The sequence below is a fragment of the Asterias amurensis genome, chromosome 6, assembly GCF_032118995.1.
Source record: "Asterias amurensis chromosome 6, ASM3211899v1".
In the NCBI taxonomy this organism is placed as follows: Eukaryota; Metazoa; Echinodermata; class Asteroidea; order Forcipulatida; family Asteriidae; genus Asterias; species Asterias amurensis.
In genome coordinates, this window is record NC_092653.1 from 17,762,494 (window position 1) to 17,777,568 (window position 15,075).

General features: G+C 38.8%; 1 protein-coding gene across 1 annotated transcript in view; it reads right to left on the minus strand.

Moving 5' to 3' along the window:
- Window positions 1-3,512: 3,512 nt before the first annotated feature.
- Window positions 3,513-15,075, minus strand: part of LOC139938469 (protein phosphatase PTC7 homolog) — a 34,202-nt gene continuing 22,639 nt past the window's right edge. Inside the window, exons 4-6 of the mRNA XM_071934015.1 lie at window positions 14,561-14,684; window positions 12,812-12,941; window positions 3,513-6,603 (exon numbers count right to left, since the gene is read on the minus strand). Coding sequence (XP_071790116.1) covers window positions 6,536-6,603; window positions 12,812-12,941; window positions 14,561-14,684 — 322 coding nt within the window. The 3' untranslated portion in view covers window positions 3,513-6,535. The remainder of the gene's footprint in view (window positions 6,604-12,811; window positions 12,942-14,560; window positions 14,685-15,075) is intronic.

Consider the following 15,075-nt stretch of genomic DNA (forward strand, 5'->3'; position numbering starts at 1 on the left):
ATGGATGTTATAAGGTTTTATTAAACCCAAATGGATTATCTTTCTTTGGTAAATAATTGTTTGTAAATAGTTTTGTTTGTTTGCATTAGTACCCGACTTTCGTCATCATCTTCTTCCTAAACAGGTACAGTCCTTGCATACGAGTAAAATTGTACCATGAAGTACAAAAGTGAGCAGGCTGCGGGAACACATAAGCAAAAGCCTCACAAAAATAGGTGTATATATTCAGATGCACGTTACGTAGGCTGGCAGTGGAAGTAAAAACTGGAAACTATGCATGGCTCTGTGTTTTCAAACTGTCTTCAGACCCTGTGTCTATTGACTTTGGATGTCTCTAGTTCAGACAAGGCACATCATTTTGGTCTATGGGAATTATATCTGCCGAGTTAAGCCCTAGAAGTGCCAAAGTTTTTGACATGGAGAAGAAAACCATTCAAAATGAACAACAAAGAAACAGGAGTTGGGTTTTTAGTGGGTTTCTTCCCTACATTTCACCTCTGTACTCAATTTGAATCTTGCACCAGAACTTTACAGTGTATTAGGTTTTACAGTGTACTTGATTTTGGGGTTTTCCTCCACTTCAAAAGTGATATTTCTTGATGATGGTCTTCAAGCCTACAGGACCCAATTTCATGGCTCTGGTTACCGTAAGCACAGAGTCGGCGCTTACGGAAGCAGGGAATTTATTTGAAACGGGTATTTCACAGGTTAGCAGCGAATTTTGGCTTCTGCGCTTGCACACTCCGTGCTACTACATGTAGGCATTCAAGGCTAGCGCAGAAATTCGGCGCTTGCAAGTAAGCAGGGAATCGTGATCGTACATGTAAGTGCAGAATTCGGCGGTAAGCAGAGCCACGAAATTGGGCCCAGGTTACAGTGTTACAAACATTTATACTGGTTTTGGACAGGCCAAACCAAATAGAGTAGGTAGACTAAAATAAATCTTGGTTTCAGACAGGCGAACTCAACATAGCCTTTACATAGCAACCTCAGCTCTTGACAAGATCGACATTTTATACCAAAGCACTCCACTTCAGCAACAGACGTTCTTTAGACATCTAACGTGTCCAGTCGCTCTTAATTGTTTCAGATGTCCAACTTTCATGTACTCTGAAACGGGTGTTAGTTACTTCTATAGAATCCTTGGTTTGTAACAAGAAACATTTTATCAATATAAACCACAAGGGAAACTGACTGGGTAAATTTTGAAATGGTTTTTGGGTTTGAGCATAGAATTTACTAGAGTGGGATTTGAACCAACGACCTCCGGATTAACATGCCGGCGCTCTACCAACTGAGCTACCTACCCCTATATTGGCGGTGTCCCTATTTTGTCAATATCTTTGTTCGGGGGTGCCAGTCAGAAGCCATACAACTGTTAACTGCAGTGTAGCCAGGGATCACACCCAAATTACGATACAACCTGGGAAGCAGCAGCCAGGGTATCACCTTAAGGTGATACGACTTTTTGTTTCAGATATCAATATAAACCACAAGGGAAACTGACAGGGTAAATTTCGAAATGATTTTGGGGTTGAACAAAGAATTGACAAGTCAATTCTTTGGTCAATTCTTTGTTCAACCCCAAAAATCAAGAAACATTTTAAATACATAAAAAAACAAATACATGTAGTCAGACAGTACTAAAAAAGTTTCATTTGCGGACCTATAAGGGTTTATTCAGACAAAATGTTCTAATCCTTGACAACATGTTCAACCAAGACCAGTCTTAGGTTAACAAGCAATTTATAGTCAAGTACAAATTTACAGTTTTCCATACACAATGCATCCTAACATTACCTCATTTATTTTAAACAAAAAGGAAGGGGGAATTTTATAATAATATAAATATAATTTCTGTAAAGTTTGCAGCTAGAACTGTGCAACACAGAAAGATCCACCTCAATCGGGTTTGAATATATTTAAATATATTTCTACATAGTCTTAAGGGCCTCATCATGAGTTTGTGCAGATAACTTCGAAGTGTTTATTTTATTTTATAGATGATCTCCCCGTGAAGGGAACTCGGCAAACTCCCACACAGGGATACAATCGATACAAAAACCAAGCTGGCAACAGCCAATCTCTCTCACACAAACATTGCAATGTTTGTAGATTTCTGGTTTAACGTCTATGATTATGAATGGCACAAATCAACAAATTGTGATTCCGCAACTAGATGACAAAACTTATTCTAGTCATTATCAAATCAGTGGTTAACTTGGGGGATTCGAACCCACAACCTTGTTATTGCAAGTCCTGCAGTCTAGAACCCCCCCCCACCAAGTCCAGGTTTTACCAGTGTAATGATCATGTGTGATACACTTTTCTACAGCCATTCTCCTGAGCAATTCAGAGTTTATATATCTGGCATTAGGCCTACTGTAAATGATATCATCATCAATCATCTCAATTTTCATTAATTATTTCTTCAAACAACCACAAAGGCAAATGGGGATCTACATGTAGGTGGTGCAAGAGGGTAGACTTGGTTCCAAATCTGCGATCGTGGCTTTTAGTCTACCAAGTAGCCAATACGTTATTGCTTGAAATAGCGCCCTCTTATAGATTAACCTCTGTCATTAGCCTACAATTACAAGTTGGAGCGTGTGATAGCTAATCTGTAGGGGCATTTTCGTGGCTGATGCGGGGTTTTTTTGTGGCTGATGCAGAGGAATAACTGCGATCTCAGACTTGAAATCAAGTCTATGCAGAGGGTAGCATACACATCCCTGACACAGAAGTATCAGAACAGAAACCAAAGATATTATGAAAACCAAGTCTTTGTAAATATTTGGGTTAAAACAAAATAATAAATTGATCTACATTACACAAAAGTTTTACAAAAATCACAGCAGATGTCATCAAACAAAACAAAAAGGAGTAAAACATAACACATAAAAATAATATTTAAATCTTTGCATTGCTTTTGTGTTTTTGTTTAAAAAAAGAAAGAACAGTAAATTTACACAAATTCAGATTTCAAAAGATCATGCAACAATTTTACTCTGGCTCTGACACATGAGACAGTATTAATTGTGCAATATAATAATTCAGTATAATTCAGTTACAAGATTTTCCTAGTGTTGGATAAAAAAATGCTTACTGTTAGAGAATAAAGAAACTTTCATACGTGATTTTTTTTTATACCAGTACACAATGACTAGAGAAGTGTTTCCACACAAAAATCCACAATTTGCGAGATCACCTCAAAAAACTTGGTCTTATTGTAATTTAGCAAATAAATATAAAATAACTATAAACGTCACAAAAATTCTCCCCAATTCTAAGCCGTTTCTTTCACAAGTTGGGTTTCCAATGACATTTATAGTGCATTGAGATAAACAAACAATAATTTTCTTGCAACAATATAAAATACATATCTCATAATCATTCCAACTCTTTTGAAAGTTTACATGGTAAGTGATTTAAATAAAACCAAACTTTAATTTGTGTAAACTACATGTGTAGGAAGGTGAATGCATGGACCTTCACTTGACCCTTTTTACTTCTGGAAATGACTCCAACACTGCAGCATTTCTGCGTCCAACATGTAGAATTTCTTCAAGCTGTGGAGAGTTTCCACAAGCCACACAGAAACATAACTGACAGTGCTGTATGGTTCAAAGCATTCTAATATTAAATCTCAGACTTAAGAAAGCCTAACTGATGATGAGTTAACTGATGACGAATTTGGAGTCAATAACATTTGGAAGTTTTATGCAAAAGAGATTGTGAATTAAAGGAACATTACAGAATTGACATTTGCTGGCAGAGTAAGCACTTTATGTAATCCACCGTATACATAACTGACAACCCTGTAGAAGTTTGAGATCGATTGGCCATCTGGGTCACGAGAGAATAGTGAAAAACCAATTACAAATTTTTGCATTGCATCGATGCCAAAATAAAAATGAATAAAACGCTCACTGAGCAATAAACTCCAAATGCGGAGTTAGATTATTTATTTCCCATCAAATATGAAATTTCAGACAGAAACATTTCAAGGGATGTTTTCTACTATCATCATCGTTAGACCATGTTGTTTCTTACCAACTCTGTAACGTTCCTTTAAGAAAGCCTAACTGATGATGAATTCACTGATGATGAATTTGGAGTCAATAAGGTTTGGAAGTTAATTGCAACAGAGATTAAGAATTAAAAACACTTTGTAAGAAAAACATACAACTGAAACAATATCAAGTGCAACATTGACAAGGTCATGCCTTGCTGTAAAACTCAATGGTGTATGCTCAATAACTGGCATTATAACTCAACTTTGAAACCTGACTTAGTATATAACCTACAGCTTGGCATCCATCTTGGCATATTAATTTGTTTTTCCAACTGTAAAAAGAAAGCTTCCAAAAAGCATTGCTGTATATTTTTAAGATGGCGCTTGTGCGTATGGGCCATTTCTGGTTCACTGGGAGATGACCTTTTTTCCAGAACCGAGTAACAAAATTGTGCCACCAACATTAATGTGGCTAAGAGTGGAAACAGTGATCCAGGTTAGCATTTACCCCAGCCCCCAACCCTACAAATCCCTGGTAAACCTCTCACACCCCATCCTGCCCACCCACCACATGGGGGAGACACTGTATAAATAGGTGGCAGCAGACCATAGAGTTATATATAAGAACTAGAGGGCGCACTGGTTATGCTTCTTGCATAAAGGCGACGGGACCACAAGGAGACACGCGCGCCATTCTGCATGCGCATTGAATATGAAGTACATGCTGGAGTTTGTGTTTATTGAACACTGACGCAATGCTGTTTTGCCAACTTAACAAATGGCCGCACAAACACACGCTGTTAGATGCCTGTTTTGTCAACTTAGAAAATGGCCGTCTGCGCGCATGCCGGGTCGCGTATATAGGCCAGTGCGCCCTCTATTAGTTCTTGTACATAACTCTATGCACCAGACATACATATGTACATGTACATGTATCAGGTATAATTCCAATGGTCTATAGTGGCCATGTGTATGTTATTAAATGAACAATGAATTTACCCGGGCAGTCTGCTGCCACCAACTTTAATCCCCAAAAGTCTCCCATTACTTAATAGCTTAGAGAAAGGCTATGTATGTCGATAGTATGCTATTTATTATATATATTTATGACTGTACCTCTACTAGTACACACCTCTTCATTAAATTAGTGCTTCCCCATAGGGGACAAAAAAATACAGGCTGATTAAAATGTAGACACAAAATAACCTGAGAAAACAAACATCACATTCAGTCCATTTTCCTACTCACACACTTACACGCACACCCACCAAAATGGTCATCATGTCATGCATATAGATTGTTATTCACTTCACAAACTAAGGCTGTGTCCGAAACAGCGACTTTGGCTACAGCTACGGCTAGATCAGCACGTCTGCCAGTGTTGATACATAGGCAGACGCGCGCTTTAGCTAACTAGCGGTAGCTCTAGCCATAGCTCTAGCCGAAGTCTCCGTTTAGGAAATGGCCTAAGGCAGGCTCTGGCTACCCTAGAGGATAATACAGGAGCGTGCGGGTAATCATCTATTGTTGGTTACAAATGGGATTATACATGTATGTAAGTTTGCTCAGTTTGGATGAGCAAGAGGTTGGGAACTAGACTGAACAGCATTCAAGTACAGTAGGTTGGTCCACAAGCCTGTTGAAATAAGGCTGTCGGAGTATAAGTCTTGACTATACATGTACATGTACATGTGTACTTGCTCAAACCATCTTGGAGCAAGGTCAGTTGGAGTAAATATATTCGGGCAAGCCTACTGGTAAAAGCCTATTGGGGACAGCCTGTTGAAATAGGCCTATTGGGGCAAGCCTATTGGGGCAAGCCTGTGTTGGGGCAAGCCCGTTTGGGAGAAGCCTGTCGGAGTAAGCTTGTTGGAGTACACTTTTACATTTACATTACATGATAAATGTCCTGTTGGAGTAAGCTCGTTGGAGTAAGCTCGTTGGAGTAAGTCTGTTTTGCAAGCTGGTGGAAAACAGGCCAGGCCCTGTCCAACCTCAATGACAGCTCTTAAGGACTCCAGTAATTCAAAATGCAAATACTCAAGACTCTGCTATGATTGGTTGGCCTGACCTCTTGCAAATACTGCTTGGTTTGGGAGTCGAATCCACCAAAAAGGCTTCAGTTACATGTATGTTGGAAAATATGTTTAGTACACCGCACAACCCATTGTCCCTTATACTGTACCCTTCTCAAAACAATACAGTGGATGGTTAAATATGTGGGGAGAACATACATACAATAATGATGTTGAATCTCTCGCGTTCGTTATGTACATGTTATACCTCACGCCAAATCACACACAGAAGATAAAGTGCGCAGCCCATAGACATTCATCATGTACAGTGTAGTGGCCATCTTGCTTTGCAACCCCGCAATTGTACACAGCCCAGACCGAGGTTGAAAGTACATTTTTAGTCTGGCCCCATACATGTACATTGTACAGGTGCTATAACTGCGTACAGGAAACTAGATTGCCCAGAGCATGATCTAGAGCTATGGGTCTAGCCTTGGGCTGTGTGCTATGACGAGTCTTCATGTGCATAGCATACCGCTGAGAGTATTACAGTGATGTCATCTGGTTTTCCTCCTGCAGAAACACAAGTAAAACAAAACAAAAATTGATTAAAGGTATTTTATAGGGTTCAGAAATATCTGGGACAGTTTTTCCAGTTTACCTTTGTTCTTTTATTTCTGTTTTCAAAAATATGGATTCGTACAAGTAAGGTCACTGGCCACTTTTTAGAATCCCTTGTATGCCTAATACTTCACAGAAGCAACAGAGGCGATTGTCTCCATGCCCCCTGGTTATTGCCTTGGTGCCCCTGAAATGCTCCAATAGAAACTAACAGTTTCCTCATAGGGTGCCTTTACCAACTGACCAAGGAGAAATGTCTTGGTGCCCTGCACTGCCATTTCCCTTTCAAAACACAAAGCAGACAGGCCTACCCTTAACCAAAAATGTATTCTATAATAATAATGACCAATCAATAATTGTTGTACTCATATTCTCAAAAGCTGTAGCATTTCATGCACAAATATTTCATGGGAACTTGTAAGCTATGCATTAAGCGGAACATTCATATTTTCAATTTTTCCAATATTACGCATATCCTTTACCTTTAAAAGTTGCAAAACTAGCTGTATAAAGAAAACACAACAGATTGTTTGTCTGTGATGTGCATCCCTTGGTGTTTGTCAAATCTGGAAGCATTTGAAACAACACAGGATCTGCACTTTGCGCACATGTTCAAGTTGTTATCCATGTCACTTCATCCATCAATTGAAGGTCATAATAACAATAACAACTCATATTACTGTTAAACAAAATGTCATTTGACAAGTGTTGAGAGTCTTCGTAGGATTACAACAGCTGTTACTAAGGGTCCTTTTTACAAAGTCACACCAAAGTTAGGTCCAAGACAAATTTCTGATTTGGATATTTTATTTTTATTTGAAACATACGGCAAACATTTGTTATTGTCAAAGACCAGTATCCGCACTCTACACAACCCACGGTATGTGAAAGTTTAAGCTTAAAGGCAGTGGACACTATTGGTAATACTCAAAATAATTATTAGCATAAAACCTTACTTGGTAACGATTAATAATGGGGAGCTGTTGATAGTATAAAACATTGTGAGAAACGGCTCTCTCTGAAGTAACGTAGTTTTCGAGAAAGAAGTCATTTTCCACGAATTTGATTTCGAGACCTCAGAATTAGATTTTGAGGTCTCGAAATCAAGCATCTGAAAGCACACAACTTGGTGTGACAAGTGTGTTTTTTCTTTCATTATTATCTCGCAACTTAGACGACCAATTGAGTTAACATTTTCACAGGTTTGTTATTTTACGCATATATTGAGATACACCAAGTGAGAAGACTGGTCTTTGACATTTACCATGAGTGTCCAGTGTCTTTAATCGGTCATCGGAGTAACAAGAAAATAGTACAAAATCCCATCACTGTTTTCGGTGTTCCCAAAACTAGATTCTGGACTCTAATACTAATTTGATTTGAGTTGGGCAAAACAAATTCTCGGGTCATTTTCTACCATGACCATCTGTGTATTCAACATGTCCAATGTTATTTTATGGGAAAATATCTTTGAACAGATACATTTTCACTACTTGTATTACCAAAGTTATGCACAATGATGCCGCACACCCCTTCAAAGGTAATACATGTACATGTACATGCATGCACTTCATGGTTTTTGGAGGGGTACATTCATTAGTGCTGGGCGAATAGTGAAGTTTTGTTATTCGGATACCGCTGGCCAACTATCCGAAATTAACCGGATATTCGAATAGCTTTTTCGCAGCAAGAGGGTGCTATTTAAAAAAAAAATTACAGAATTATCCGGTTTGGAAATAGGTATTCGCGCCCTATGCGGATATCCGGTTAAGAAAAAAAAGGCATTCGCGGTTACGGATAGGAAAACCTATTCGCCATTAACCGAATATTCGAATAATTCACCCAGGCCTAACATTCATTGCCATCCTCAAGTTTTAAACAAAAATGCCTAAAGTGGCCACAAGTGGCTGATACCAAAATACACTTAGTACAAGTGGCATGTTATCATCATACTACCCAATCGCTTTATACCAACAAATTGCCCACATTTGGTGTAGTAAGCACAAATTTCATGTAAGCAGAGCCATGAAATTGGACCAAGAGCTTGAGTCGATTGCTCTAGACCACTCAGCCATGACATGCCTACTTGTCATTTCATTTCTCATTCAGACATTCAGTGAGCTGAAGACAGACATCCAGGACCCACATACAGCCGCCTAAACCCCAAATATTGCTTAACAATTTCTTGCTTAGCAGAAATGAGCAGGACACCAGCCATACATGTATATGTTTTTTTGTGCTTATAAGGGCCTGGCTGCATTTATCATTCTTCTCGTCAAAGTACTTTTAGTGTTATTACTTCCAATTTGAGCAATTACAAGTACCAACAGTGCATGGTAACTCTGAACTGTGTAAGCTTGGGCGATATCGATTTATTTTATTCACGATATATCGATATAATCGCAATTAATTAAATTTGACATCATCAGTCTTCAAACTCCAAGCGAAAGTTGTAGAAGAGACAGTCATAGCATAAGAGAGGTGATCTAATGACCTATTCTTCTGGTTTTACTCCAAACTTATGGGGTGCAAGATGTCTCAGCTAGCAAATACATCGCGATATTTAATGGATATCGCGATATATCGTGATTATCACGATATATCGCGATATATCGATATTTCGATTAAAACCAAATCCATCCGATATCAAAATCGTTTCCAAATTAATATCGCGATATTCGATAATATCGTGATATCGCCCAAGCTTAGAACTGTGTCATTATCCATGCTCTCTACACTGCAGTGAAGTTAAAATCTACAACAATCATTGTTAATGGATCGACTCTAGTGCTGTAGAATTTCTCAAACCAACCATTAAAGGGATGCAGCAATAAGGGGTGAGATTCGGCAAAAGTGAAAAGCTTGAAAAGTGAGAGCAAAAGGGACATTGGGCAACAATACAACAAACATCTTTCAGGCCTTTATGCTGCATTTTCAAAAGCGCAGGGGCACCAAGGCATTTCTTTATAGGGCACCCTATGAGGAAATTGTTAATTTTGACTATAGACCCTTTGCATGACGTCACTCTCTTAAAAAAGAGGCAGATCAATGGACAGTCGCCGTTCTCTGGGCGTAAAAACGTGCATCTGACCTCAGCGCACATGTAGTGTTTTGCGTTATGCAAGGGGAGATATTGATTTCTTACACAATTTTAGCCTCCGAACAATGTGCGTAATGCGCGTGTCAACTCTCTTTTGTGCATGTTTGTATACGATTTTGACACCTAAAATGACACCCAGGATAGGCACATGATGTGAGTACGCTGCACGTATTGCAAGGGGGTCTATAGCATTTCAAGGGCACCAAGGCAATGATCAGGGGGCACCGAGGCAATCGCTTTTGTTGCCTCCATGAAGTATCAGGCCTGATTGTCAATGTCTGTTCTTGGCATTACATGTAAGTGGAATGGCGCCTCTTATAACTCCCTATACATTGCACAATAACATCTGAGGTCATCATCACAATAATCCTTGTTTGACCATAATGATTCAGGTGGAGTCAATGTCCCTATGTGTTAGGCTCCACAGTTATGCAATACCAGTTAGCATGTGCAGGCTGGTCCAGTGGGAATTCTGAACTACATGTACGATCCCAGTGGTCTTGAGAATTGTCTCGCCAAATTCAAGCTGTGGAGTAGATGTTGTGTACATTCCCTTTAAATGAGAACACTCCAGCTTCTAAACAGACTACACGTTTTCATCTGACGAGTAATGAATTGGCAGAAAATGATTGATGTCCAATAAGCACCGGCAGTGTTGGTCTACTGAAGCTTGATCAGTTCATGCCATTAAAGAAGTGTACCTAGAGTAACTAGCGTTGTTTCAGTCTCTAATTTTCATTTTGCCACTACAGAAATGTTGTTATAAAATTTATTATAACAAATAATGCACAACTTGTACAAGCGTACTACATGTATCTGATGTTAATAACATTTTGACTTGTGGCAGTGCACGTAAAGGAACCAAGAATACTGAAGGAGGTTGAGTAGAGATTGAACCCTTGCATTTCTGATTCACATAGCAAGCACACTTGTTTACAGGGTTCCAATTTTAGAGAGCCAATTTTAACTAGCCCACAGCTTTCTTGTGTTTTTAGCAAGCATAACAAAATCAAAGCCTGTAGATGTCATTCTAAAAGGTTTTGCCGTCCCTTTAAGGCTCTGGAAATCAGTCATGAGACTGTAATGAGTAATTGACTGCATGCCTATTAGTCATGAAGGGGACTCCCCTATACTACTAACCATGAGAAATATCAGGAAGTTCCTCTTAAAAGCTTCCCTGGGACGCTTGCCCGACAGCCACTTAAGCTGTAGCAGACACTTCACTCAAGGATCATTAACAAGAGTCATCCACAATAAATGGAAAAACAATCTAGAAAGCTTTAGTTTATATGAACCTGATACTTGTATCATAGAGCAATAAACTAAAATACTCCATGCTTGTATCAATTGGCCCCGACATACATGTACATGTACTTTCATCATTTGAAATACTCCACTACTCTCTTGATTATTGTCCGACCTTATTTTTGTTTTTAGGAAATAGTCCCCTTTGAAATGTTGCCTTAGAGCTCTAATTTTGTTTATACCTAATTCAGAGTACGCACTTAAAATGTGCACAATTACTGATGAAACATAAATCAGTATCAACTGTTTATTTGATGGCAAGACCACCTCACTTCACTTTTATGATTTTTCTTCAAAGAGTGTTTGATTGGAAAATAAATGTGTGAAGGGAAGGAATGACAGAACTGTGAATCATCGTTAAAGAGGGGCTCCAACGTCAAAATCAATTTTGTGATCCACTCATTTCCCTAAAAGATAGAGTCTTTATGAAAATGGGAAAACAAAACTTAGGCGTCTCTAACCTGGGCCTAGTTTCATAGAGCTGATTAGGCACAAACCTCAGTCATCACGACGTAGGTTTGAATCAAACTCATGTACATGGTACATGTAGGTCATTGGTTACTGTGTACGCTGTATACTGTACAGTAAGTGATTATGATCCTTGTAAACCATTAAAAGGTGTTACATAATTGGATCTCATCCATAATCCATAACTTCAATAACCTATTATCTTTCTGTACAAAATAAATACTAAAGCGCCTGGAGTACATGTACCTTGTTGGTTCATGTAGACGTGCACTACATAGACTTTGATATTATTAATTTTCTCTCTTCAACCAAGTGCACAAAATGGGAATCAGTGAGGGCTTAGATGATAGTATTTTGATAAACCCCTTTGTGCCCCTTAACTGCTTTATATTGGGTTTTTTTAAACCATAATTTGCTTCTCCTCATCCAGGTGTATAAACGCATTCTGCAAGGACCCAGAGGGTGACCATGTTTTGAGGAACCCCCTTGAGTTCCACATTTAATTGAGAAATTCAAGGCATGGTTTCAGTGTGCCTAATGAGCCGAGACAACGAATGCACCATAAACATAATTTGATCCAGACCTCATTTCATGTTTCTACCGTCTTTGCCTTGTTTCCTAAGGGCCAAACAAACAGAACTATAGACTCTATACAAATGTTCATAGAGTTGCATACAACATGTACATAAAGGGTCAATGGTATAAAAGATGGTCACAGTGGAAATCCTCCCTTTAAATATTTTAAAACTATAATGTAATAATATGTACATACATGTAGTCTTTTAGCTTGTCGAAAACAAAATGTTTGGAAATGGTGAAAGCCCATTTTTTTTTTTTACTATTTTTGTGTGACTCTGGTGACTAATTGAGCTTCAAACTTTCACAGGCTTATTTCATACAATGTTTTTTGTTGGTCACATAAAGTGCGGCTATTGGGCCCAATTTCATAGAGCTGCTTAACTACCAGTTTTGTGCTTGCTGTAGGATTTTCATTTCATAGCGCTGCTAACCGTAAGCACATGAAAGGCATGCTACCTTCTGGTGCTTACATGTACTGTATATGCACGAAAATGAATGGCATCACAATGCAATGGTGAACATGCAAGATGGCCACCTAATTTTCTTACTAACCCAAGAAATATGCTTACACCTTTAGCAAAACTGTCTGCTACAGTAAGCATGTAAATATGCTTACCGTTAAGCAGCGCTAAGAAATTTGGCCCTGTTTTTTGACAGGTTTACCAATGCTGTCCCTGTACTTTAACTCATGTCCATTCCAATACATACCTAAGAATTCCATGCCGTTCTCCCTGGCATGCTCAGCAAACGGTGACATATAGTTAGGGTCGTACGCAAACTCCCTCGCCCTCTCTGCAATCGCATTGACCGCACTTTGCATACTACCTAAGGTTTCATCCTGGACAAAATAAAACGCACAAACAAGTTTAAGTAAAGAGGAAAATGGTGAGAACTGTAAATTATCATCTATCATGTCTATAAAAAATACTAGGCCTGCTACCCTTGTACATACATCTTAAAAACAAAATGGTCAATGTTCTCATTCAATTGTTTCTTTTTATAAATTACTCTGTTTATTGTTATATTTTAGTGTTTTTGTCTGTACTGTTTGAATCAAGGCCAGTTTTAATTTCCCCTTTCTTATCTTATATTACATCTTATCTTAAAAGGTCTTTAATAAAGGTATGTTAGTCCACAAAAACTTTGTGATTTTAATGAGGGGGATCCAAGGTCAAATTCAGTTTTGTGATTCACTCGTTTTGCAATAGAGTCCTTGTGAAAATGGGGCGGGGGGATTATGCAACATATAATCTCAAAGCATGATTTAGCAATATAAAACAAAGTATAATACAATCATAAATTGATAGTGATTGATAGACATTGTTGCAAGGTAGTAAAACAATTACATGATTAATCAGGAATTGATCAGTAGATATTGCATTAACAAATACAAATCAAATGCACAAAAATGTTGTTTGAATGCACAGTGTTAAGTACATACACTGTACATGTACATATATATACACTGTAATCACATAAAACCAAAAATGCACATAAATACAATTCAAATGCACATACATGTCAATACAATACAATAAAAATGCACATAAATACAGTTGAAAAAATATATAACTCACACGTTTAAATGCACATAAATACAAATCAAAAGCACATATAAAATAGAAATTAAATTCAATAAAAACCTTACACGTTGAAGGCAAATTTACAAAATATGAGACATGAAGTTTAATGATTCACACCACTGTTACTCCCAGAACATTGACCATAGGAATCCAAAATCTGGTTTCCTTAACAATTTACGAGACTTGCCAAATAAAAAATGTCAACACATCGAGTCACAGAAATCATTTCAAAACCAGATTTCAACCCTTGGTCAATGTGACTTGAGTACCAATGGGTGCGTTTGTTTAGCTTCCCTAGGTCGACCCAGGTCTTCCCCCGGTGCGTTCGAATAGCTTTGACGTCATTCCCGGGGCTCACCCTGGTCAGCCCCAGTGCCCTGTTGTGGAGTGGGTCACTTGGGGGCTGGCCCCAGGTGGATGACGTCACCACGAGAGCGGTGAGTGATCGTTCGTTTAGCTCTTGTCAGGGGCTCACCCGAGTGAGCACCGCGGGGTAGACCCAGGGAAGCTAAACGAACGCACCCAGAATGTACTATGTGTAGCACCAGCTTCAGTGGATTCTCCTTTCCACAATCTAGCACCAGCATGACCAAAGATCAGCATTTAGCTCTGGTTGTGCCCTCACTTGTACATCTGGTTATGCCCTCACCAGTACATGCCCTCATCAGTACCCACCCCCTCCCCTCCCCGCCATACCCACAGGCTCCAATAACGCCTTTGATTCGTTGAATTGCTCTACGCAGAATACACATACGCTTATTCAACCAATCGGGGGTGTGCATTTTTAACGTTGTCATTTTCGTTCTCGTTATCGGGGCCCGCGTGACCGGGCCTTTACCCCACCCTAACCAAAACCTCATCCTTCTCATCCTACCTTGATTTTGGATAGTTCCTTTAGAATAAGACTCTCTGGCATGTTATCAAACAAGCCATCAGTGGCCATCAGAACTATATCGCCAACTTTGATTGGGACGCTTGAACTCGAAGCAGACTCGGGACTAAAAAAACCAAAACAAATCAATCAATCAATGTAAAACTCCTACATCTCTTATGTTTAAATTAGATTTATTCTATAATTTCTATGTCATGTTTAAACTTTTTTCTTGTCAAATTATCATGGATACCAGCACTATAGACAATTATATTGTTGATAAACACGCCGCGCTGGTTGGCTTGTCAACCAAATGTTAGCACAGATGCTAAATTGAAAGTGTCTAATTTTTTCCGACAGGTAATCCAGAGGGCCTGAAGTGAAACAATGCTCCTATGTACGGACTTTAGCCGGCAATAGAACCAATGGTGAGAATAGTGCTTTACACACGAGCCATCCATGCCACCCTACATGTAAATAGCGTTTGAATGGCATTGATTGTAGCAATTGTTAATGAG